The sequence below is a fragment of the Gymnoscopelus braueri genome (genome assembly GCF_963280865.1).
Source record: "Gymnoscopelus braueri genome assembly, chromosome: 22".
NCBI classification, from domain to species: Eukaryota; Metazoa; Chordata; class Actinopteri; order Myctophiformes; family Myctophidae; genus Gymnoscopelus; species Gymnoscopelus braueri.
Window position 1 is genome coordinate 8,613,306 of NC_137624.1, and position 27,804 is coordinate 8,641,109.

The window sequence follows — 27,804 nt, forward strand, 5'->3', positions numbered from 1 at the left end:
CCTCACTGATATGCAGCCACTGCCATTCATGTTAATTTGCTAGTTCCTTGAGTTTTTGATATGCAAATCACAATGGCAGTATTTGATTATTAAATATGGCCTAAAGGCTGATAAAAGTGTCAAACTCCCCAAAATGAGGTTAATGAATGACACGTAAATGTTACTGTGTCATTGTCTTTGTCTGCACCACAACACTGAACACTCTAACCAGTGAATCTACCGTTAAACAATATTATTGGGATTTTAGGCTGAGCATGAAATGTTGACTCATACTTCCCCTTGTGGCTGCTGCATGTTTTGTAATTATTATTATTAATTATAAACGCGTTGTGAGCTAGATCTGCTATTTTCAAATAGCCAAACTTATTAAATATAAGATATTTTTTACTCCCACTACAATTATTTGAAAACGTTAGTTACTAGTTACTTTGTAGATTTTGAATATTATTACAAAACATATACATTAACCACTAGCAGGCCTATTTAAACTCTGGCTATTTGAAAATTGTAGCTACAAGCTCACAATGCCTTGCATCACAAAAATATTTTAATAATTGTTTTACATTATGATACCTTGTGAAACCGGACATTCTGCATAATGAGTACTTTTACTTTTGATACTTTAAGTATATTTTGACATGTGTCACTTAATTAAAACAAAGCAAGACTTTTGCACACCTACGAAAATTAAAACAAAATAATAATAATTGCACTTCAAAAATAAACACATGGAACCAATTCGTGTTCCGACAGTGGTGGAAAAAGTACTGAGTAGAAATACTCAGTTACAAGTAAAAGTCTGGAATAAAACATTTTACTTGAGTAAAAGTACAAAAGTATTGGCATCAAAATGTACTTTGAGTACCAAAAGTAGAAAGTACTCATGCAGAATGTCCCATTTCACAAGTTTTCAAATGTATAAAATGTATACAAATCTTTTGAAAATAGCAGATCTACAAAATAGCAGATCTACAAGCTCACAGCTTGTAGATCTATTTTTTGGGTACTTTAAGTACACTTTTACTCAAGTAAATATTTTAATTCGGACTTTTACTTGTAACAGAGTATTTCTACATTGTAGTATTGATACTTTTACTTAGGTATGAAATGTGAGTACTTTTTCCATCACTGCACACAGGTGATGGAAATACGTGATATGTTGTTTTAGTTAAATGATTTATATTTTCTCCTCTAAACGTATATGTGTCACAAAATGACCAGAAACTGTCTTTTCTTTTCAAAACAAAAATATTAACAATAAATAAAAAAATAAACACACGTACGTAACCGATTTGTTACGTTGCGCGATGACGTCATCATCACTATTCTAGCGTTTGAAGTTGTTTACCGACAGCTGACCAATCAGCGGCGAGCGAGAGGCGGGCTCATGCTGGATGCTTCAGGTATAAAATCGTTAAGCAAGACGAGCTGCGTCATATGTGTCTGAGATTTTCATAGTTTCAGTCGCATTTACCCAGAGCTTAACAGCCACTTTACCTGCTTTAACAGCCACTAACGGACGGAACCACCAACCAGAGGAACTTCTACAGATTGTTTTATCTACTTTTTTCTTGCAGCAGAGCACAGCAGTGCTAATTTGTTGCTTTTCAACCAGCTTTTTCCTCTACAACTGGTGAGTTTGAATTATTTTCATAATGCTCAGGCCGAGGGGTAGGGAGGAACTGTCATTTTAATGCTATTTTATTGATTATGTTTGATTGTAGCGTGATCTGTCAGTTTAGAGGCTACAATTGTTAGTGGATGACTTTTCGGTTACTGCCGGTAACCGAAAATCGCAACGGCCGTCGAAATAGAAGATCTACAAGCTCTCATCGCGACGGGTCAACGGCCGTTGCTGTCATTAACACGACGCCAGATGCATCGTGATGCATTGTGAGCTTGTAGATCTGCTATTTCAACGGTGGATGCTGTCATGTTAGCTAACGCTACGCCAGATGCATCGTGATGCGTTGTGAGCTTGTAGATCTGCTTACTGTTTTACCGTTAACGATCGTGCTGTCGTTGAAATAGCAGATCTACAAGCTCACAACGCGTCGCGCGACGTGTCAACGGCCGTGTCTGTCATGTTAACTTACACGACGCCAGATGCATCGTGATGCGTTGTGAGCTTGTAGATCTGCTTACTGTTTACCGTTAACGATCGTGCTGTCGTCGTTGCACGATCGTTTTCGAACAGCTAGCTCATTGTAGCTTGTTTACATTTGATTCAAACAAGGGGTTGGCGCTGTCGTTCAAAAGACGTTAAGCTAACAACCTGAATGGATTTGTGGGGCCGTTGTAGCTTTGGTCTATACAGTGTTAGAAGGTTAAGGAGAACTCCTTCTAACGCTATGGACGGGATTGATTGATTGAATACTTTATTAACGGTTTGCAAAAAAAAGTACAGATTTTTAGCAAAAGGATGCTAAAAGGATAAACCCAAGAAAGCCAATGGCTTGTTTCCATTGGGGTCCTGTGTACAGTGGTGTAAATACTCTTACTCAAGTACTGTACTTAAGTACAGTTTTGTATTATAATTTTTTACTTTACTGGAGTATTTCCAATGTTCTGTACGTTTATTTCTACTCCACTACACCGCAGAGGCAAATATTGTAATTTGTACTCCACTACAGTTATTTGAAAACTGTAGTTTGTAGATTTATTGTTATAAAACGTACAGTAACCACTTCAGCCCTATTGAAAATAGCCGATCTACAAGCTCACAATGCGGTTTTTTTAAACATTCTTCATAATGAGTTCTTTTACTTTTGGTACTTTCAGTACAATTTGTTGCCAATACTTTTGTACTTTTACTCAAGTACATTTTGAATTCCGGACTTTTACTTGTAACAGATTATTTCTACATTGCAATATTGATACTTTTACTTAAGTAAAAATGTTAGTACTTTTTCCACCACTGCCTGTGTATTCAATTCACAGGAGGAGAGCAGTTATAGGCTCCCTCCACACAATGATATTTAATTCAATGGTGGTAGAAGCAAGCCTACTCGGATTGTTTTATTTACTCAAGTAAAAGTAGTAATCTCACAATGTAGAAGTATTCTGTTGCAAGTAAAATTACTTGAAGTAGCATACCAAAGTAACAGTACTCATTGTGAATGGCATTTCACAATTGTTGGGGATTTGGCCCCAATATGTCAAAAATAGCAGATCTACAAGCTCACAATGTGTCGCATTGCAAGCTTTCAGATTTGTATTTTTGAATAGATGCAGTAACAAATAGGGCTTAATTGGTTAATGTATGTTTTGTAATGATCGAAATCTACACTGTAACTAATGTGTGTAATGAGATGTATACAATATTGAAAAATGGGAATACTCTATGTACAGTATATCCATTTTTACTTCCATATTACTATAGTAGCCAACCTCAAATTTGTACTTAATTAGGCTACAGTCAGTTAGTATCTGTGTAAATGTTTAGTTACTTTCCACCACTAACATAACAAACTGACATATCTTTCTGTTTCTCTCTCCCTTTCACAGCTGTCTCAGCTCTCTTTCTCAGCTCTCAACCCTCTCTCTCTTTCTCAGCTCTCAACTCTCTCTCCCTCTCAGTGCTCAGCCTCTCTCTCTCGCTCGCTCTCTCTATTTCTCTCTCTCCCCCCCTCCTTCTCTCCACAGAGCAGGATGGAGCTGTATCGCATCCAGTTGATCAACAAGTCGGTTGCAGAGCGTGGCAGAAGGGCGAACAGGTTGATCAACGTTCACGTGGACAACCTTAGGAACCGTCCCCTGTCCGATGACGACATGGAGGTCATCACAGAGTGCATCCCTGAGCTGTACACTCGCATCGACCAGACGAGGGACCTTTCCTCACTCACACTGGTCGACAAGGAGCTGCTCAGGCCTCCAAAGGACTTCACAGTGGCGGTGCCGCTTCGTAAGCCAGAGCCCCTGGTGGACCCTAGTAAGGCAAGTACATGGTATTACTGTCGTTTCAGCCACACCTGGAAGCAGCCCACCGTGAAGCCACCAGGGGTGATGCCCACTGCAGAGACGGCTCTCTACCAGGTCTTCTCCGGGTCCCTGGTGACTCCGCCCCACCCCACCACCCTAACATCACCCTTCAATGGGTGGAGGCACGCCCGCAACCAGTACGACCTTGTGGAGGTCTCTGGTCAGCAGCTGCCCAGAGTCATCTCCTGTGTGGAGACGACATGGGAGAAGGGGGGACGGGTGCTCCATCGCCAGTTTAGGGTAACCGTGTACAGGACAGACGGACAGATGATGCTGTCTGTGTTCTGTAGCTTCCCCGGCGATAAGGTACGGAGGCGTTGTGACTTCAGCAACGGGGCGCCTTCCCCTTCTACCCGGCGGAAGAGGGAGGCTGATGTCGATGAGACCATCGTCAGAAGCCCCCCTCGAAGCAAGCCACGTCTAAGACTGTAACGCAGACAGACGTGGGATTGTTGAAACACCCATTCAAAGCTGGAGGGAAAACCACTTAGGAGTGGAGGCGCATGGGGCACCTGGAACCCCTGAAAGGGGCTGCTGATACCACCTGAAGGAGCGGAGGGGCAGGAGGCGCCGGGACTGGAGTAGATGCTGGTGGAAACCCTGTCGGGGAGGCACCACTTGAAGGAAAGGTCGCAGTTTGTGAGTAGGTGAGTATGCCTGTCACAATTATTACATAATCACCTAATCGCAATTATTTGAGATAATCGCAGTTGTTTTTTCATAATCGTAATAATCATTTCCATGTTAAAAATGTTCATATGTTTTAAAAAAATGACAAATTGTGGAAATAGCAGATAGACAAGCTCAAAACGCATCGCGATGCGTTTTGAGCTTGTACATCAGCTATTTCCACTATTAATGTTTTATTTTATGTGTTATGTTGTCATATCTGCCCTGTGCAACTTTTGTTTACGGAGGCTAAAAGCCAACCAGAAATGTAATTTTTATTCATAATGTTCCAACAATGTTCAACGACAGAAACACAATTATCGTTAATCGCAATTATTTGATTGACAATTAATCGTCAAGTAAAATGTCATAATCGTGACAGCTCTGTTTGTGAGTTGATTTGGTGTCGATATTATTCTTCACAAGGTGAGTGATCTGTGAAATCTGCAGGGTTAGAGGATGCCTCTGATGTCAGTGCGTCGTGATAGGATTATGTTGGCTGATGCCAGGGTGTGTCCTTGCCTCTGGGGCACTGTTGCTCCGATTGTATGTTGTTTCTTATAATTTTGTGATATTGATGGGTCGTTTAATGTTAAGTTGAGGTTAAATTAAGCGCTGGTTGTTGACTTTTTAGTTTTTATTCTGTTGGCTGATGACTTGATAGGGTTCTGACTTTTAATATCAGGAAGTAATAGTCGTATTAGAAATTCTGTTGGCTGACTACTTGATAGGGTTCTGACTTTTAACATCAAGTAGTAATAGTCGTATTAGAAATAAGTGTTGTTGTTCAGGAAATGCACCCCCCCCAATCCCTCCAAAAAACAAAAACAAAAAAAAACATTTGTCTATGTCATGGTCTCTAGCCCTGGCGTCTTGCGGGGTCAGGCTTTAGGTAGCGTCTTGCACCTGAGCCTTTAGCGTCTGTCTGTCTGTCTGTTTGTCTGTCTATCCATGGGGCGCCTGGGTGTGGTAGAGGTAAACGCACTCTCCCACCACCGCAGCAGAAAGCTGGGTTCAACACCCAGCAGTAACGGCGGTGCCTCCAGCTTGGCCGGGCGCTCCATCAAACACAATTGGCTGTGTTTACGGGTGGGAACTTAATCTGGCGATGGATCAAGTGACCGTCCTTTTTGCTGCACTGCAGAAGCTACTGGCAAGTGTGTATGGGAGGATGCACACAGTAGTTTATACCTCTCTCCAGCTGTGGAGGTGGTTGTGGTGCCAGCAACAGGGACTTAAGGACACTTGGGGACAATTGGGAATTGGTGATGACTAAATTGGGATCTCCTCCTAGGATTGTCACCTTGTCGTTGGTGGAGGAGCTTGCGTTATCCCAGTGACCCAGAGAGCTAAGCTCCTGACAGGTGCCACCATGCCAGGCAGCTCAAAGGGTAAGGGGTCAGACTAAGGACAATCCATAGTTAAAACAAACATGTTACAGAAACCAAAGCATTCCAGGCAGGAGGTACCAGCCACGACAACACCTGTGCAAGGTAGACGCCCCTCCTCGGTAGGTTTTGGCATGAAATGGAATCTCCTGGACCCAAAAGAAACCATCAGATGGAGCCTGATATGTAAGAACTATTATGTAAACTGTTGTATGACTCATTATGCCAATATTCCTTTAGTATTGTTTATGATGTGTTCAGAACAGAGCTCTGCTGTGAAGGAAACTGGGGCAACACTTTACTTAAAGGCTGGGTCTATAATGCATTCATAATGCACTTATAAGGCTTCATAACACACATTATAAATATTTATAACTATGCATAACATCTTATAACGAGGTTAATGAAGTATTATAAGTGCTAGTCCAAATTGATATATTTGGCAGCAGACCCCCATCTGAAAAGCTATTGTGCCAAGGACCCCCATACAAGAAAAATTGTCAAAAATCAGATCAGGCAGATCTATAAGCTTGCAACATGTCGCAATGCGATGCCTTGTGAACTTGTAGATCGGTTATTTTCAAATAGCCAATGTTTGTGACGCTATATTAACTAATTTAACTGGGGACCCGCGGAACCCCTTCAAGGATCCCTGGGGGTCCCCGGACCACAATTTGAGAACCACTGGCTTAGGGAACCACTAAGGGCTCGTACACACTGCAGGAGATTTGGTCCGAGATTGCTGTCGCCGACATTTTTTGGCGCTCGCCGACAAAACCTCCCGATCTGACGCAGATCGGCCTTTGATCTGCGAGATAATGCTCGCTCTGTGTGAAAGGTTCCGCGAGACGATGTGGCCGCGATTATCCGCTCTGCGACGGCTTTCCGACCGTTTTCAGATAACTACCATGTTAGATATTCAGCTCTGTCCCAGACAGGAGATCGGACAGTATCATACATTATGAAAGGGTCTGCGAGGAGATCCACGCTACAGCCAATGAGAGCACATTACAGCCACCGTGGCCAGGGGAGCGTCGCTGGATCTGACCACAACAAACAGTCCCTACCGCAATATTACCGTCCTGTATTAAGTTAACATTATAAAACAAAATGAGAGAGTGAGCGAGCCTGGTGGGCTGTTTATTTTAGAGGAATTGTACAGAGAGAGAGAGAGAGACAGACAGAGAGTGAGAGCGAGAGCGAGCTCTGTGTGTGTGTGTATGTGTGAGTGTGCAGCATGTGCACGTTGTGTCAAAACAGCGTTGCCAGATGTTGCGAGAGAAATAAGCAACCAGGTCTATGAAAACAAGCCCAAGAAAAGGCCACTTGAGCACTTTAAACCTATTTACAAATACATTGGATATTTGAAAATAGCCGATCTACAAGCTCACAACGCGTCGCAGCTATTTTCAAAGAAAAATCTTGAGAAAATTGTGGAATATTTTCCAAATCCACACAAATCTTGTATGGGGGTCTGTGATGGCACAACATATTTACAGAAGGGGGGTCTGCGGACAAATACATATTATGTGTTGTTTAAACCACATTAGGAAACAAGGCCAAATAAGCAACTATACAAATAAGCCCAAAAAATGCACCCCGCAACAACCAATATTTACAAGCAACTCTACAGAAAAACAAGCCCAAAGTCGCTTATAATAAGCGGACATGGCAACGCTGTCACTGACCGCTTCTGCACTTGACGTGCGAGAGAGAGAGAAAGAGAGAGAGAGAGAAAGAGCGAGAGAGGGGGGAGAGGGAGAGAGGCATATCACGGGATACGTCGATTAAAATGAATTGGAATAAACTCAAATGTATGTATTGGGTCTGACTCTGGAGATAGCATCCTAGTGAACTATCCTACAGTGTGTCAGCCCTTGTCGGGGATCAATCCTGTTGTGAAGACCACAACGATATTATGACAGCCGATTTCAAGAAATAAACTCCTGCAGTGTGTAATGCTTAACGATCAGATAACCCCCCGAGCACTTTAAGGTCCTGCAATGTGTACCTGCCTTATGGCAGAGTCTTTGCTTGAGTTGTCATGGTTTAGTTTCTGCACCACCTCAAAAGTTCAAAAGGAAAAGATAATAATAATAATAATAATTAAACCAGAAGGGTGGTGTAAAGTAACTAAGTACAAATGTAACTTATTTAAAAATTTCAGTACTTTTACTTCTACTCCATTACATCTCAGAGGCAAATATTGTGCTTTTTACTCTACTACAATTATTTGAAAACTTGTATTTTGAAAAATCTACAAAACATGTACCCACTTCAGCCCTATATACATTTCGGCCATTTGAAAATAGCCGATCTACAAGCTCACAATGCGTCTTATCGCGACACATTGTGAGCTTGTAGATCTGCTATTTTCAAAAGATGTTTATACATTTGAAAACTTGCAAAATGGGACATTCTGCATAATGAGTACTTTCTACTTTTGGTACTTTAAGTTCATTTTGATACCAATACTTTTGTACTTTAAATGTTGTACTTTTTCTACCACTGGTGGTGGGAGGGACAATGCAGGACTTGCATTGTAAACTAAATTGAGTAAATGTCCTGGTTTTCTGTTCACACTGCAGGCTAGAGGAGACCAACAAGGCCCTGGTGGAGACAAAAATAAACATTTCAGTTAAGCATAACGATCATAGGAAACTAATGTTGCGTTTTCCATTGCAGAGCGTTGCAGAAGTGCGACCAGGTTTGTCAACGTTCACGTGGACAACCTTAGGAACCGTCCCCTGTCCGATGACGACATGGAGGTCATCACAGAGTGCATCGGTGAGCTGTACACTCGCATCGACCAGACGAGGGACCTTTCCTCACTCACACTGGTCGACAAGCAGCTGCTCAGGCCTCCAGGGGACTTCACAGTGGTGCCCCCTGTTCCATGCTGTCGCTGCTGTGGGGACCCCCTCAAGATCTGGCCACCGCCCCCTCCCGTGAAGCCGCCGGCAGTGATGTCCACAGCAGATACTGCTCTCTACCAGGTCTTCTCCGGGTCCCTGGTGACTCCGCCCCATCCCGACACCCTTCAATGGGAGGAGGCACGCCCGCAACCAGTACGACCTCGTGGAGGTCTCTGGTCAGCAGCTGCCCAGAGTCATCTCCTGTGTGGAGACCAGTGGAGGGTGTCCGTCTACAGGACAGACAGACAGATGATGCCGTCTGTGTTCTGCAACATGTTCTGCAACATTTTGATACCAATACTTTTGTACTTTACGTTTTGAGTACTTTTTCTACCACTGGTGGTGGGAGGGACCATGCAGGACTTGCATTGTAAACTAAATTGAGTAAATGTCCTGGTTTTCTGTTCACACTACAGGCTAGAGGAGACCAACAAGGCCCTGGAGGAGACAAAAAGAAACATCTCACTGAGGAGCAGTTTGTCTGCTCTGAGCTGACCTCCACCCAGGAGAAGCTGTAGCCTACAGCACCGCTGACCAGGTGAGGAGTGGTGCAGCCGCCCATCGCTTTTAATACCGTAGATTTAACTGACGGGGTCGCAGAGGTCAGTCAACCAGTGTAAAATGATCCTAAAGATTAGTAGGAGTTGCAGTATGTTATGAACACTACAGCAATTCTCTCTGTCCTCTGGGCCTAAAAAGCTTGCCCTTGGAATGGAACAGCAGGCCTATTACCGCTCATTTCTTTCTACAAACCTCTTGTTTTCCCTTGATGACGACCATCGATTATAGCAGGGGGGGTCCCCAAAATATTTTGGGGGGTCCCTAGATGATTAGCTTAATGTGCAACATTGCAGTATAAGTGTACACTGTACAGGGTATCTGCATATTTCTAAAGTGACAATTTGGGACTTTTAAGACCTTTTTTTTAATACCAAATTGTCAAATACTATGTAAGAAGGAGGCAAACATTGTGAAAATAGCCGATCTATAGCCGATCTACAAGCACAACACCTCGCAGTGTGAGGCGTTCTCATTAATCTCATTACATTTTCAAGCATGTAGAAAAGACATGCTGGAAAACTACCATCCTCCATGTGATGGTTTGTTCACGTATAGCCTGCCCTAGCAGCCCTACACAATCACTATAAAAACTTTTTTTTTTTACTACTGCGACATGTTGTGTTGCTCTAAGCATTAAGACAAAAAAGTTAAAAGATGCGTCTCGACACAGCAGCAACAAGAAAGATAATCCCAGTCTGACTTTACCAGGAGCAACACTTTTCTCTCATCAGACCAATCACAAAGTAGATTTATTATAGCAATCATTCACTGTAGTAATTATTCTGCTGTATGCATGATGCATCCTGCCCTGTGAGGAAGCTGAACTAGTCGCATCACCCCAGTCCTCCACTCCACCACCTTAATGTGATGTTGTGTGTTTGTCCTCTCCAGCTGCTGAATACAGCCCATGTCAGTACCAGTGATATGTCAGGACTTCACGCTAAGCTGGACAGGGAGAAAGAGGTGATACTCAATTCTTTGTTTTCAGATGGATTTCTTCATATTTTTGTTTCTGTGGATTGAACATCAGAGTGATTCTAGAGTGACATTCTAGCTGATTTCATTTAGGTTGCAGTAATACAATCCAGTAATCTATTTTCATTTTTTTTTTAAACTCCAGGTGGAGCACCAGAATAGTCAGCCAGAGCTCCTTATCCAGGCGTCATCTCAAAACTTGACTACTGTAACTCCCTCCTTACTGGCCTCCTGACATGCTTCACTTAAGCCCCTCCAAATGATCCAGAATGCCGCAGCACGCCCGGTCTTCAACCAGCCAAAATGTTCACGTCTCACCCCTTTTCCACTCCATTGGCTCCCAGTTGCTGGCTCTCTGCACTGCACAGAGTACAAAACACTGATGTTGGCCTACAAGGCAACCAAAGGCATGGCACCACTATACCTTCAAAGCCTGATCCAAACCTACAACCCCTCTTGCTCACTCGGATCAGCTAACGCAGGAAAGCTGTCTGAACCTTTCCTAAAACCCCCGGGACGACGCTCCACACATCCCAGACTCTTCTCCCTCTGGCTCCCAAACTGTGGAACAAACTCACCATTGCAGTCAGAACTGCAGACTCACTCCCAAAGGTGGGAGTGAGTCTGTGAGGTGGAGTCTTCAGACTCCACCTCACCCTCTAGGCTAGGGGTCCCTAGCACTTTACTCTCCCTGTACCCCTTCCTGCCACCTTTTGCCTCCCTTGATGCTAGCCACTGACGAAGACATGGCTACCTTGCAGATATATCTTGGTTATTCGTTCTCATGTTTTTGTTACTTAGGCTTGCTTTTCTTGACAATGTTAAGAATGTAATTTAGATGGCAGGTTATTTAAACAGATGCTAGGTTCATTGTTTACCTGATATCTCATAGTTTAATTGTACAGATTATTATTTTTGTTACTATATTGTTTAGACTGATGCTAGGATCTTGGTTTACCTGTTTACTGAGGCACTACTGTCTCTGCATTTGTATGCGTTTACCTTGCCTATTGTAAGTTGCTCTGGATGACAGCGTCTGCTAAATGCCTAAATAGTCGTTGTAATATTGTAAGCAATTTAAACCAATTTAAATCTTCTCGTGCACTTTTAAAGAAGCATCATTCCAATCCATATACAACTCAGACATTGTGTTGTCTTGATTAATTGAATACATAGGACCACAATGGAAACAAATCCTCAGGGCTTTGTATGTTATTGTATAACTGTACCTTTTTTTGCAAACTGTTAAACCTTTGGGGTTGAGACACCCGCCCTTGACCTTTAGGTAATGTTGGAAATTTGTGTTCAAGAGTCAGGTAGTTAATTATTGTAGTAAATTATTATGGACAGGAGGTGGGGGTGTTGCACACATTACGTCTAATGGTGTTGGGCAAATTGCATTGAATGGAGCTGAATACTTCAGTAACCATCTAATCAGGTCATTCCATAAGATGGGTGATCCAGAGCTACTTATCAGCAAGAAATCAATTTGTAATGTGGAATAACATCTCTTCTGACTGCAAGTTGATTTCCTGTGGAGTCCCCAAGGATCAATACTTGGACCCCTATTGTTCCTCATTTATATAAATGATTTATATTTAACTCTAAATATGTTTTTTATTCTATTCGTGGATGACTCCAATATTTTTTTTATCTGGTAAAGATGAACAGAAATTAATATTGGAAATGAACCAAGAGTTAAGAAAGGTAGGCACCTGGTACAAGGCTAACAAATTATCCCTGAATGTAGAAAAAAAGAAAAAAGAAAAAAAAGTGCATACATGATGTTTATGCCTCAGAATCATCCAGTAATAAGTACTCTTCCGAATATACAAATAGATAATAATAATATACTAGAAAGAGTTACTGTTACCAAATCTCTTGGAGTAATCATAGATGAAAAACTCACCTGGAAAAATCATATAGCTTTTTTATTTCTAATAAAATAGGGAAGAATACACCACCTTGTGGCAAGAAAAATCCTAATTTATATTATACTATGATTTATCCAATCATACATTTCATACTGCAATATGGTTTGGGCAAACGATCTCAATTGTTTTTATTTTTTTGCTTCAAAAACGTTTTATCAAGATGAATACTTTCTCTAACAAATTCAACAGTTCCACTCCTTTGTTTCAGTCTCTCAATTCTTCCCATCTTTGATTTAAATAAACCTTCAAATATGCAACATTTTCTTGTTTCACTCTATTCACAAATTACTCCCAATCTGTTTTCAAAATATATTTCAGTTTAATAATACAATTCATAGCCACAATAGGTCAGCCGGTGATCTTCATCCCACTATCAACTGCCCAATTCTCCATAAAATTTAGAGGACCCCACTTTTGGAATTGCTTGCCGCCTCATATTAGAGACTGTGCTAGCCTCAGCTCCTTCAAGAGATAAACACTGCAGCTATTATTATCCAACTTAAGTAGCACATCTTAATCACACTGCTGTAGTGTGTGTGTGTTTATATGATATACAGGTATGTGTGTATATATGTATAGTCATATTCCTATTTCTTAAGGATATTTTGACATTTCTGTATTGTTTTAGATTTATTCTAGTGTATATATCTATATATTCTAAGCTTTAAAGATTTAGGAAGGCCACTCGACAAGCCCAGCTTGGTTTCGTTGGCCTCTCCAGCACATCATGTTTTGATTTTGATTTTTTTCCTTTTCATATAAAAGATAGTTTTTTTTTCCCAATTTTGTTTTGTTTTTATGTCATGTTTTAATGTGCAATAAACTAAACTAATGGGTACAATATGTTATTTATTTTTTAAATAAAGCAACCCATTAGTTATTGCACCACTTAAAACTTCCCAGAAAACATGTTTTCCCACCTCAGGAATAAAGACCTATCATTGTCTCCATTCAATTCAGACAGGAGACATCTGATCTGTCCCAACAACAAAATTGCTGTGTATTAGCCTAGCCTACACTATTGGTAGCATACAAACATGTTTCAATAAATATATAACAGCATGAAACGTATGTTAAACCATGTTTGCTCATGCACTTTTAAAGTATGCATTTCTGATTAATTGAGTACAATGCAAACAAGCCCCTGTGGCCGTTATCCTTTTAGCATAACCTTTCACTATACTACCTGTACTGTGTGTGTTATGATGGCTGCTGCTCACTTACCAGTCAGACTTTGCCTGTCAGTACTGTACTGTATACATATCAGCATGATAAGACTTGATGCTGGCCACTGGCATGCAATGTGATCCAGTGAGGACAGATGGGACAGAAGGGACAGTTGTCAGATGAAACCATTACAATACAGAAGATTCTCTCTAGGGTGTGTGATCATCTTACTACTTTTGTTTGTGTATGCAGTTGAGTTTGGAAATGTGCATAACATAATAAGTCAAATCATTGTGTACAAACTGTTCTGTGTAGGGAATAGGGAAGTGTTGGTCTCCTCACAGACACCCCACACCCTCACACCATAGTTTGGGGAATTGTCATCAGCCCCAATTAAAGGTACTGTTTTGGTTAAAAAGGTTAAAGCTCTGCATAGTATAGAATGTTTGCTCAACAGTGGTCTCTTCATCCCTAAAGAGAGAATGCGTTGTCAGTTGGGTCGCCAATTCCATTCAATCAGTAAAGAGCACCCATTTTTAAGATTCAATTTCATAGTGTTCCAGTTCCAATTTTGTGTCCTTGTCATCATTTCCAATTTCATGTGTGTATCCTGCATGATTTCTCTCTCCTGATTGGATGACATTGGCCCTCATTCACTAGCTGGTCGTAAATTGGCATCCTGAGCTGAAAATGTCTTATGTTTACTAAAGAGATGGGGAGACCCCTGTTACTGAAACGGTTGCAATTATTACCATCAGAATATAGCGCTCCAAGAAAAACTAAAAGCAAGAAAGGCAAATACTCTGCAAGTGTTAAAGAAAACCACATCATGGTACAAAATTATACACATTTATTTTACACTTTTTCCCGCCTCCCCTGAATATGTGGAGAAGCTGCAGAGGACTCTGGTCACAGAGGTCATCATCAACCCTCAGGCCTTCAAGCTATTTTCTGCGTATAAATGAAGCATTACTTGCCCACAGTGAACGACTGCAGTCCAGTGATGGCTCTGCCCAGGATCAGGGCATGAATGTCATGTGTGCCTTCGTAGGTGTTGACGGCCTCCAGGTTCATGACGTGACGGATGATGTGGTATTCGTCTGCGATGCCGTTTCCTCCCAGCATGTCCCTGGCCTGCCTGGCTATGTCTAGCGCCTTGCCACAGCTGTTCCTTTTAAGCATTGAGACCATCTCTGGGGCCGCTTTCTTGTCATCGATGAGTCTCCCCAGCTGCAGACAGGCCTGCAGGCCAACGGTAATCTCCGTCAGCATGTCAGCCATCTTCTTCTGGATCAGCTGGTTCCTGGCCAGTGGCACGCCGAACTGGATTCTGTCTAGCGTGTACTGGCGAGCGGCGTGGAAGCAGAACTCGGCAGCTCCCAGGGCGCCCCACGCAATGCCGTAGCGTGCGTTGTTGAGACAGCCAAAAGGTCCCACCAGGCCGGACACTTTGGGCAGCAGGTTCTCCTCAGGCACCTCCACCTCGTCCATGAGGATCATGCCAGTGGACGAGGCCCTCAGGGAGAACTTGCCCTCGATCTTGGGCATGGAGAGACCCTTCATGCCGCGCTCTAGGATGAAGCCACAGATTTTTTCGTCTTCGCATTTAGCCCAGACCACAGCGATGTCGGCTATCGGGGAGTTGGTGATCCAGGTCTTTGATCCAGTAATGGTGTACGTGCGGCTGGAGGGGTTGTATTTGGCCCTCGTCTCCATGCTGCCAGGGTCGCTGCCGTGGTTGGGCTCCGTCAGCCCAAAGCAGCCCAGGATCTCACCACGGGCTAGCCTGGGGAGGTATTTCTCCTTCTGCTCCTCGGTGCCGTAGGCGTTGATGGGGTGCATGACCAGGGAGGACTGGACACTCATCACAGAGCGGTAGCCACTGTCCACTCTCTCCACCTCTCTGGCAATCAAGCCGTAAGCCACGTAGCTGGTCCCAGCACAGCCATAGCCTCTGATGGTTGGACCCAGGCCGCCAAGCTCTCCCATCTCTGACACGATCTCCCTGTGGAACACTTCGTTTCTGTTGGCCAGCAGGATGCGGGGCATGAGTTTCTCCTGGCAGTAGTTGCGGAAAGTGTCTCTGATAATGATTTCCTCCTCTGTCAGCTGACGATCTAGCTGCAGGGCATCACGCCAGTTGAACTGCACCTTGGGAGCTTTGGGCTTCTTCTGCTGGGGTTTGTCTGAATCGAGTCTGGCGGGTGCTGCAGTTCCCTGGGCTCTAGACGCTGAGCTGACGGAACTTCTCTGTGGGTTGAGGAACAGCCGACACACAACGCTCCTCAATGCCATGGTGGAGATCTGTTTGTTTTTGTGCACAATGGCATGTCACTTCACCTCTCAGCTTGTTGACACAAAGTGCAGTAGGGGGAGAACGTCAAAATAGGCGTCTATGTCATGACGTCAACATGCTGTCATCGACGCAACTTAAATGATCCTTTTGAAATGGTATTTCAATACGTATTTGATGGAATGCATTGAAGTCAATTGGCGAACACAAAATGTGCTCAGTCTGGCTAAAAAGGACAGCTAAAGGCAATATCAATAAGTAATCCAAGGTATACCACAAAATGTCAATTAGGTGGCACCATATCAAAGACAAATCATGACACTGAGCACTACACAGAACCTAGACACTCCCTGTTTGATGGTGACAGTGACAAGACCATATTCAATTTAGGCATTTGAATCGGTTCTAATTAAAGTCCCTGTCCATATGCCCCATGGTGTGGTTTAAATCCTCAGAAAAATCATCTCTGTTCAATAAATGTACATGTCAATTATTTTTCTTCCCCCAAAAATGTCCTCAAAGGAGATTTACAGGACCTTTTTCTTTGCACTGTCTTTGCTCTCATTGCCACAACCTTTTTTTCCCTTCTAAATCACAATGCTTTGCTTGAGCTCATTCTTGCTTCTGGGCAGTAGTACCAGGGATAACAAACACGTCACCTGTGGCATAAAGGATGTTGTATACGTATGCCTCTCCACAGCAAATAACCAAAAATAACTACTGTAGTACCTTCGAACAGATCTTGGTACGCGACTAACACAACTCCGTCTGATTTGCGTGCCTACTGACATCATCAGTATGATGTCATCAACATGTGAACCTCTCCATGATTTTGCTCTTACGTCATATGACATAAGAGCATATGTCATAAGAGCAAGATGGCCACCATGTGAATGTATCTGTATTTCATCTACTTTATCTATAGCTCATAACAGATACTATGATTTATTTTTGGGCGGTGAAACCGCCCCTATAAGTGAGGTTTGGATATTTGTACAACAAATCCTGCGCTGTGATTGGCCAAAAATGTACCCCGCCTAACCCTGCACCGTGATTGGCCAATCACAGTCTATTCAGGACTGTGATTGGCCAGTGTCACATGACACATGTGCATAGCCCTATATAAGAAACCATAACTTAAAAAAACCCATAAATTGGTTTTTTTAAAGTTATGGTTTCTTCCATCATAAAGAGTGTTTCAATAAATGTATTTATTTTTTGTACATGATTGGTTGACTCAGTATTGTGATTAGCTAGCAAGACACCGCCCACTTCACACAGGGTGTGATTTTTCAAATATAAAAAAAAAACAGTATTACACAATAGGGGGGGAAACGTTTTTTATTCCAAGCTCTCTTAACCATATCAAGATGATTCAATGTCAAACTAATGAGCGCAAAATTGCCATCAAAGGATACTTTAACCTTGAAAAGAGCACTTCATCAGCAAAATTCAGTTTAGAGACTTTACGTTTTTCCTGCACCTTGTGAAATATATAAGTTATAGATCAATGTATATTACTGTATTATTGTCAAATAAACAATTATTGTATCTAGTGAATGTCCTTGTGTGCGTTCTACATATTGCATACATTGTCGTACTCAACTTTGTCACAAGGGGACACCATTTAAACACATTCACTCAGTGGTTTGTCTCATGTAGCATATTTCATTCTATACAGTGAATGTCCCATCACATTTCATTGAATTGTATTACTCAATCACCTATTCTGTAACTGACCACTGAACACCGTAGTTAAGGATCATTATGCATTATGCATTATGCATTATGTTATGGTTCTGTAGCGGCTACAGACTTGTATAGGCTACAGTGTAGCCTATATATACATTTCACCAGAGAGGAGTCATAGGGGCTCATTGCTCAAGGACAATAACAATGATGGGACACCTAATATCAACAATAATAAAAACAATTACTACAACTTTATTCATGCAGCCATTTCGGGGTTGCTTCCAGGATTAATGAACGAAGATAAGAAATAGGCAAAGTACAATAAAATGACATCAAAGAGCAATTAAGCAGACTGATGGTCATGAGTGGAATGAAAACTGACCTTTCAGCCACAGTGTGGGTTTTCCCTTTAACCACAAGGCCTTTTATCTGATGGTTAACGCTTACAAGGAAACAATCACTGGGAATTTGCAGCATAGACCAGTCTAACAGGTATTGAAATTATACCCCAGTGTAGAGAGAGGTTGGCAAGACCCTTTCCTTTCCGGTTCATGAATAACAGAACATGAAGAAGCAAGAGCTGTCTCCAATCAGAACAATCTATCGGTCATGACTCAGAGTTGGAAAGTACAATACTTTAACTTAAGTACTGCTGTATTAAATATTTGAGGTACTTTAACCTTGAGTATTTCAAATTTTCAATAGTTCTACTACTCCACAACATGTCAGTGGCAAATATTATAATTTTTACTCCACTACAATTATTTGAGAAAAAAGGTTACTAGTTAATTTTTACGTTCAGATTGTTAAACAAAACATACAGCACATTAGCCATGGTTCACATGACGCTTGTATACAAGCGTCATGGTGCCGAGTCCCCCTGGTCTAAAGTTGTGTTCGATTTTTTCACATTGCCATCTCTCACATAAACATAAACGTTCAGATTTCAAATATAAAGTGCTTACCACCGAGCCACGGATGTTACAAGGCGATGCGGACCGCGATGAGTACCCGTATCTCCCGTATTGTTCAATAAAAAGCATTTTAATCCCATCGCCGGCCATTTTCTCCAAATTGTCGCCGATACTTTCAACCATGCGACACTAATGGTTGGGAGGTGTATTGCACTCTGATACATTACAAAACAAAAAAAGAAAATGGCCGGCGATGGGATTAAAATGCTTTTTATTGAACAATACGGGAGATACGGGTACTCATAGTGGTCCGCATCGCCTTGTAACATCCGTGGCTCGGTGGTAAGCACTTTATATTTGAAATCTGAACGTTTATGTTTATGTGAGAGATGGCAATGTGAAAAAATCGAACACAACTTTAGACCAGGGGGACTCGGCACCATGACTGTCATGGTATGACAGTCATGTTTCAGGGCTAACAGCACATTAACCACTTAAGCCCTATTTTATACTTTGTCTATTCTAAAATAGCCGATTTACAAGCTCACAGCATGTCGCGGTGCAACGCGTTGTGAGCTTGTATATTTTCTTTATTTGGAAAGATTTCAGTACTTAATAATACTTTGGCGCTGTATTCATATTTTGATACCAATATAAAAAACAGGCCATTTACTTGTAAAATCGTATTTTATTGTGTTATATAGGCATATTGCTAATTTTATTTGAGTAAAAAAAAAATCTGAATACTTCTTCCACTACTGATCATCGTATCTTTCACTCATAAATAACTCACTTTTATTTAATCCAAATAAAAGTGAGTCATCTTGAGTCATTTACAGACTGGGGGGGCGGGGCACCACAGGACTGTCATGTGAAACTATGGAAGTAACCATGACACACCTGCAGTTTTGAAACCACGCCCATACCTGCGAGAACCAGGAAATCAGAGTTTAGGGACCTGCTGCTGGAGCTGGTGGAGAGAAGAATACATTTTTCATTTCGGCGTTTAAACCACAGTTTCTGACGTTTTTGGGGACTTTGTCGTTGGTACAAGAAGACCACCCACCCTGTAGTTTCAACAGGTAAGAGGACTGCAGTTTCTATTATGCGTTGTAGACCACAGGATGGTCCATATTAGGGCATTGACTTGAGCACAGAGAAGGCTTTGTTTGGTTTGTTGGTTGGATTCCTTCCATTTATTGCGTAAACATAAGTAAAGTGTACGTCCAGACTACAAACAAACCTGGAAGTGGATACGCGTTGCGACAAAGTGGTTTATTCTGTATAATTTATACGACTATTTCATTTTTTTAAGGTTAAATGTAAACCTGAAGTAGAGTTCCGTGGAGGCCATGATACCGTTGCTGGCCAGTATTGCCAGGTTCGCTTATTATAAGCGACTTTGGGCTTGTTTTTCTGTAAAGTAGCTTGTAAATAATTGGTTGTGTTTTTTTGGGGGGGGCTTGTTTCTAAAGTGTAGTTGCTTATTTGGGCTTGTTGTCTAATGTTGTTTAATGCAGTGGTTCTCAAACATTTTCATGAATTGAAGGATAGGAAACCCCAAAATTACTTGTCTGCGGACCCCCATCTGAAAATAATGTTATGCCAGGGTCCCACCATACAAATTTGTGTACTTAAAATGTAAAAAAAATCAAAAATATTCCAAATATTTCATAGTTTTCCCCCCTTCAAAATAGCAGATCTACAAGCTCACAACGCGTCGCTTGTGAGCTCGTAGATCTGCTATTTTCAAATTGCTGATGTGGTTCAAGTACAACAAGTGGGATGCTTATTTTGGGCTTTTCCTAGACCTGGTCGCTTGTTTCTCTCGCAAAACCTGGCAACACTGCATATACATTGCTGTAGTAAAAACACCTCATGTTGTTGTGGGGGTAAACTCGCCCCAAAACACGCTCGCCCCCATTTTTATTCGCGGACCAGCGGTTCTTGTATTTGTTTTACTGAGGATGAGGTTAGAAATAAGGTTAGTTTTAGGCATAGTTTACTGATGTTACGTTTAGGAATGCCCATGGGTGCGTGACTGTGTTTTGGGGCGAGCGGTTTTGTAGGTCAAATTATCAATGAGTTACAATAGCTGTAGAATACAACTCTAGTAGACGTATTTATGATTCTGCCGTTTTCAATCTTGAAAACGTCAGAATCATAAATACGTCTACGAGAGTTGTATTCTACAGCTATAGTTACAACAACTAAGGAATGTTATCTTGATCAAATGGGCAATAAAGAAAATACCCCATTGATTGCATCGACTTTTATAAGATCATTTCTGGGAACGGAAACAAAATCTACAGTGGCTGATAAAAACGTTTAAAACAGGGGTCTTCAACAGGGGGTCCGGGACTCCTAGGGGGTCCTCAGAGTTACTACAGGGATGCTGCCAAATCTTTGTTTTACATTAACCACTTGAACCTAGGGTTCAAGTGGTTAATGCCTATTCGGAGGGGAACATTGGCTGAACATAGCAGATCTACAAGCTGTTTAGGATATCTAGCCAGATAGCATAGCTCTCATAGTCTGGTTCACTATGTAATTTTGTTGGATTTTTTTGAAGATTTGCAAAACTATACATTTTTGGAAAGGTTATTGTCTAAGGAATCAGAAAATCAATGTTGCCATTTGCCCAGATGTGTATACGGCGGCCATATTGGCAATTACAAAATGGCCACCCTAAAATGTACGTTTTTTAATATCTCGGCCTCTAAATAAGCTGGAACATTGATTTTAACTGCTAAACCTACATTTTCAGGGTCAAGGAATCCAATGGTGCAAGTTATTATTGATTTTTTTTTTTATCATCCCATTGACATAATCCACCATATGGGTAAAAAACAGCACAGCCCAGGCAGTCAGTCAGATACTAACTGTTCTTTTTATTTATTTTAACTGTGAACTTTGGATGTTTGTGTAACCATATTAAACATCATGACATGTGTAATCATAGACAGTCTCTATGCATCATCATAATCATCATCATCATCACTTTCGTGCATCACAGCTTGGGAATCGTCATCGTTCTGGCACTGGCTGCTGCACTGACACATTTCAGTACAGGCTAAGTCCTTAGCTTTGCAGGAACATCTGCCAGAAGAACAGTCAGATTTACACTTGCATTGAACCATCTCAAGGATGGCCTTTGGAGCTGGGAGGACCTCTGTGGTCGTTGGTTTCAGCATGCCATCCAAGTGTTTGAAGTACCCATTTTGCAGGGGATCCAGCTGTGGATCCTGCAGAGCAATGGCTGCTTGTGCCCATGCCCTTGTTTGGACATGGACTCTCAAGATGTGCTGCTTCAGAGCTCCAGGTGTTGGAGGGAGCTTGTCACTTTCTGCCCTGTGTTTGCAGAACAGATGCCATCGCAGTTCAGGGATTGTCTTGATGTTGATACCCTTGTGTTGACAGCTCCAGTGTTGACAGCATTCCTTCTGTCACTTCTGCTTCATCCAAAAGCACTCCAGACCCAACTTTTCCCAGCCCGGATATATGGAACAGGCGTGCGGACGCCGAGGACGGGCCGACGGCAGGCGAGAGAGAGGCCTCCGGTCGGACACGGCCGGGCGGCCTGGCACCCTGGAGGTCCTCGGCGAGCCCAGGACGAGCCCAGTCCTGGGCTCGGCAGTGGCCCCCTCCTTTGAAATTCTCTCCCGGGACTATCGGCAACCTTTCCCAGCCCGGATATATGGACCAGCATGCGGACGCTGGGGACGAAACGCAGGCAGGCCGCCCCAGATTGCGGGCCTGCCGGCGGCCGCTAGTCGCTGCACTGTGACCCGGGAACCAGGCCGCCCCGAAGGCCGTGGAACCCACTACGTTCTGACCGATTGGCACTCGTAGCCCGCCTCTTGCAAGGGCCCCGCCGGCACCTTGTGTGCTTCGGCGGACGCTGCTTGCAGCCTGCGGGCCCAACCAGGCACGGAGGGACCACGTGCCGAGAGGCCCCGGCCTGTCCTCCGCACTCCTCCGCGGCCGACACCGGCCTAACGAGACAGAGACGCCCCGTCTGCCCTAGTTGCCCTGCCACGGACCGTCCGAGGGCCCCCGCGGTCGGCCTCGCCTCGAGCCCCATCACGGGGCTCGGCAAGGAGATCCGTTTGCCACAGGGGCGCGCTCCGGAGACTCGTTTCTCAAACCCTGCGTGTGTCGCGTACTCCGGCGACCGACCAAACAGCTGCGAAACGGGCCATGGGCGCCGATCCCCCGTAACATCCTGTCAACCTGGGTAGAGGGCAAAGGAGGATGTGGCGACCGTCGCAGTGCGCGCCACCGGGAGCTCCCGCCGCCCCTCTCACGGGGGGCCTTGGCGGTCTCCGCGGACCGGCAACCCCACGGTGCGCGCCTCAGCTGGGCGCGCTCTCCGCGGCGGAACAGGAGGCCTACCTGGTTGATCCTGCCAGTAGCATATGCTTGTCTCAAAGATTAAGCCATGCATGTCTAAGTACAAACGGCTTGTACAGTGAAACTGCGAAAGGCTCATTAAATCAGTTATGGTTCCTTTGATCGCTCCTCAGTTACTTGGATAACTGTGGTAATTCTAGACCTAATATATGCAAACGGGCGCTGACCTTCGGGTATGCGTGCATTAATCAGATCCTAAACCCTCGCGGCGCGGCGCTCTCGGGCGCCGCGTCGTCCGCTTTGGTGACTCTGGATAAACTCGGGCAGATCGCCCGCCCTCCGTGGCGGCGATGTGTCATTCGAGTGTCTGCCCTATCAACTTTCGATGGTACGCTACGTGCTTACCATGGTGACCACGGATAACGGGGAATCAGGGTTCGATTCCGGAGAGGGAGCCTGAGAAACGGCTACCACATCCAAGGAAGGCAGCAGGCGCGCAAATTACCCACTCCCGGCACGGTGAGGTAGTGACGAAAAATAGCAATCCAGGACTCTTTGGAGGCCCTGTAATTGGAATGAGTGGACTTTAAATCCTTTGACGAGGAGCCATTGGAGGGCAAGTCTGGTGCCAGCAGCCGCGATAATTCCAGCTCCAATAGCTTTAATATCTTAAAGTTGCTGCAGTTAAAAAGCTCCTAGTTGGATCTCGGGATCGAGCTGACGGTCCGACGCCAGTCGAGTCACCGTCCGTCCCTGTCCCTGCCTTCCGGCGCCCCCCCCCCGATGCTCTGAGTGTCCTGCTTGGGGTCCGGAGCGTTTACTTTGAAAAAAATAGTGTTCTAAGCAGGCCCGAGTCGCCTGAATACCGCAGCTAGGAATAATGGAATAGGACCCTGGTTAATTTTTTTACTTCCTTGTTAACTTAAAACTTAAAAATTCTGTATCTAGGCTCCTGAGTACTTTTTTTTTCTCAATGAAACATCTGAAATAACTCTGGCATTCAATGTGTTAACTACTTTCGCGGCCCCGTGTGGTTGGCGACTAACTTCTTAGAGGGACAAGTGGCGTTCAGCCACACGAGAAGGAGCAATAACTGGTCTGTGATGCCCTTAGATGTCCGGGGCCGAAATTATTCCCCATGAACGAGGAATTCCCAGTAAGCGCAAGTCACCAGCTCGCGTTGATTAAGTCCCTGCCCTTTGTACACACCGCCCGTCGCTACTACCGATCGGATGGCTTAGTGAGGTCCTCGGACGGGCCCCGCCGGAGTCGGTCACGGCGGAGCGCTCGGAAGACGCCCGAACATGACTATCTAGAGGAAGTAAAAGTCGTAACAAGGTTTCCGTAGGTGAACCTGCGGAAGGATCATTACCGTTCTGTCCGGCACCCTCGCGCGGGGGTCTGGAATGCCTGAACATGCCACAACATAAAATAATATACAGTCTGAGGGCAATGATTACTGGCCTTTTGTACAGTCACTGCAAATAAAATGCTTGCAACGGGAACTACTTGGTGTGTGGATCTACTCTCAAGTATAGTGTAAGCTACACTTTTTGATTCAGCACCCATCCTAGTAGTATTGGGATGTGCATGTCTTTGTAATAATTTCCGCAATTAATATCAGCCACAGTTTGATCATTTTGGACACACTTATGGAAGCTTAGAGTAGCAATAATACAAAAACAAAAATGTCTTTAAAAGTATCAGTGGTAAGTTAACATTTTATTTAATTTGAATGAGCAAGTGAAACATGTTTTTAGGAACAGCTGGAATATGAATTGATAAATGATTTTCTTATTTCAAAGATATTGCAAGAAAACAACCATATCTGGTCATTTTGGACTCAGTCATGCATCTAAGGGTTAATGTTGTAAAGTTTTGTAGCTTTATAATTACCACCATTGGATTCCTCGACACTGAAAATGTAGGTTTAGGAGTTAAAATCAATGTTCCAGCTTATTTAGAGGCCGAGATATTAAAAAACATACATTTTATGGTGGCCATTTTGTAATTGCCAATATGGCCGCCATATACACATCTGGGCAAATGGCAACATTGATTTTCTGATTCCTTAGACAATAACCTTTCCAAAAATGTATAGTTTTGCAAATCTTCAAAAAAAATCCAACAACATTTTAAATCAAAGCATAAGGAACCAGACTATCAGTTCCAATGGATGTTGAGCTCTGTACCCATATGTGGAACAATTTACTGTAGCTAATGATAATCAATATAGTCTATCACTCTATGCTGTGATCTACAAACAGCTGTTTGATGTTCACAGCATGTATCAAAGTTGTTCACTGTTTTCAGAATGAATTTGTATTTATTTTTTGAAGGACTTAACAATAGGAGGAAGTAAGCTTATATGATGCACTCAGTCTGGCGTGTGTGTGTGTGTGTGTGTGTGTGTGTGTGTGTGTGTGTGTGTGTGTGTGTGTGTGTGTGTGTGTGTGTGTGTGTGTGTGTGTGTGTGTGTGTGTGTGTGTGTGTGTGTGTGTGTGTGTGTGTGTGTGTGTGTGTGTGTGTGTGTGTGTGTGTGTGTGTGTGTGTGTGTGTGTGTGTGTGTGTGTGTGTGTATATATGTATATATATATATATAGCCTATTTGAAAGGAAGGATTATAGCCTATTTGAAAGGAACCAATTTGAAGGTGTCAAATAGTTTGTGTTCACTTCAATCACAATACACAACGTCCCTTTTACTCTTGCAATCAAACTGGTCCTGCATGCAAGCGTAGACATAGACAAGCATCTGAAGGCAGGCCTGGATTGTCGTGACACCTTGCAGGTTTGAACATGAATTTTATCGCTCATGTTCATTTTATCACAGTGTTGCTGCTGATTTTACAGCATACTGTAAATTAAATTAGTTCCCGGAAGGAAGTCACTGAGGTAGTTAAACAACTCCACAGTGGCAAAGCTCCGGGGGTTGATGAGATTCGTCCAGAAATGCTGAAGGCTCTGGGTGTTGAGGGGCTGTCTTGGTTGATACGTCTTTGCAACATCGCGTGGAAGTCTGGGACAGTACCGAGGGAGTGGCAGACTGGGGTGGTGGTCCCACTTTTCAAAAAGGGGGACCAGAGGTTGTGTGCCAATTACAGAGGTATCACATTACTCAGCCTCCCTGGGAAAGTTTATGCCAAGGTACTGGAAAGGAGGGTCCGGCCGATAGTCGAACCTCAGATTCAAGAGGAGCAATGTGGTTTCCGTCCTGGTCGTGGAACAACTGACCAACTCTTTACTCTGGCAGGGATCCTGGAGAGGGCCTGGGAGTATGCATATCCGGTCTACATGTGTTTTGTGGATTTGGAGAAGGCATATGACCGGGTCCCCCGGGAGTTTCTGTGGGAGGTGCTGCGGGAATATGGGGTGAGGGGGACCTTGTTGAGGGCCATCCAATCTCTGTACGCCCAAAGCGAGAGCTGTGTCCGTGTGCTCGGCAGTAAGTCGGATTATTTTCCAGTGGGGGTTGGTCTCAGACAGGGCTGCGCCTTGTCACCTATCCTGTTTGTGATTTTCATGGACAGGATCTCGAGGCGAAGTCGTGGCGGAGAGGGTATACGGTTCGGTGAGCTAAGGGTTGCGTCACTGCTTTTTGCGGATGATGTGGTCCTGATGGCACCATCGGTCCGGGACCTTCAGCTCTCACTGGATCGGTTCGCAGTCGAGTGTGCGTCGGCTGGGATGAAAATCAGCATCTCCAAATCTGAGGCCATGGTTCTCAGCAGGAAACCGGTGGATTGTGCAGTCCGGGTAGGGAATGAGGCTTTGCCCCAGGTGAAGGAGTTTAAGTATCTCGGGGTCTTGTTTACGAGTGAGGGGAGGACGGAGCAGGAGATCAGCCGGAGAATCGGAGCAGCAGGAGCGGTATTGCAGTCGCTGTACCGCACTGTGGTGACGAAAAGAGAGCTGAGCCAGAAGGCAAAGCTCTCGGTCTTCCGAGCAATCTTCGTTCCTACTCTCACCTATGGTCATGAAGTGTGGGTCATGACCGAAAGAATAAGGTCGCGGGTACAAGCGGCCGAAATGAGTTTTCTCAGACGGGTGGCTGGCATCTCCCTTAGAGATAGGGTGAGAAGTTCGGTCACCCGGGAGAGACTCGGAGTAGAGTCGCTGCTCCTTCGCTTGGAAAGGAGCCAGCTTAGGTGGTTCGGGCATCTAGTACGGATGCCTCCCGAGCGTCTCCCTAGGGAGGTCCTCGCTGCACGTCCCACTGGGAGGAGACCCCGGGGCAGACCAAGGACCAGATGGGCGGATTACATCTCCACACTGGCCTGGGAACGCCTCGGGATCCCCCAGGAGGAAGTTGCTAATGTTGCTCAGGAGAGGAAGGTCTGGAGCTCTCTGCTGGAACTGTTGCCCCCGCGACCCGACTCCGGATAAGCGGTTGAAGATGGATGGATGGATGGATGTAAATTAGTTATTCTCAAACTTGTATTTTATTTCAAGGACCCCAATTTGTTTAGCATTAGAGCCGCAGATCCCCATTTGCTAAGATCTTTATCTCTGGGACCCCAATTTCTAAGAAGATTGGGGGTCCCCAGTCATTTACTCTTGTGTACAGTATAGTAATATACTGGTATACTGGGATACATTACACCAGTGTGGTTTAGAACTGAACTATAATGTATCAATAATATTGCAGTTTCATAGAACCTAATTCTGTCGATACATCACAATGGAAGCAATATGTATTGAATTAAAAGGACGGTAGCAGATTGGCCAACAATATAGTCATGTACATTTTATTGCTGTCAAATCACAGCAAAGATTATCTCATGAAACCTGTACATGTAGATCATATCAAGACCTTACCGCAGGAAGGAAAACTCCCCTTTTAAAATACTTTCTTTATTTTTTCACCAGAATTTCTGCTTTATTGTTGATGGTGACAGTGAGAGAGGCACAGAAGGTGGGGTAGAGAGGGGGATGACATGCAGCAAATAGCCTCAGGTCAGAA

At 43.7% G+C, this 27,804-nt stretch overlaps 2 protein-coding genes across 6 annotated transcripts in view; one reads left to right on the plus strand and one right to left on the minus strand.

Annotated features, from left to right (window-relative positions):
* Positions 1-14,559: 14,559 nt before the first annotated feature.
* On the minus strand, positions 14,560-15,885 carry LOC308078391 (glutaryl-CoA dehydrogenase, mitochondrial-like; the record flags this gene model as incomplete). Its single annotated transcript, XM_080419541.1, has 1 exon — positions 14,560-15,885. One exon carries the CDS (start codon positions 15,883-15,885, stop codon positions 14,560-14,562), a length of 1,326 nt encoding a protein of 441 aa, XP_080275667.1.
* A 3,546-nt stretch (positions 15,886-19,431) lies between these two features.
* Positions 19,432-27,804, plus strand: part of tjp2a (tight junction protein 2a (zona occludens 2)) — a 55,288-nt gene continuing 46,915 nt past the window's right edge. For all 5 annotated transcript variants that reach the window (XR_013932507.1, XR_013932508.1, XM_080419518.1 and 2 more), the window contains exon 1: positions 19,432-19,571. The gene's annotated coding sequence lies outside the window, so the exon portion shown is untranslated. The remainder of the gene's footprint in view (positions 19,572-27,804) is intronic.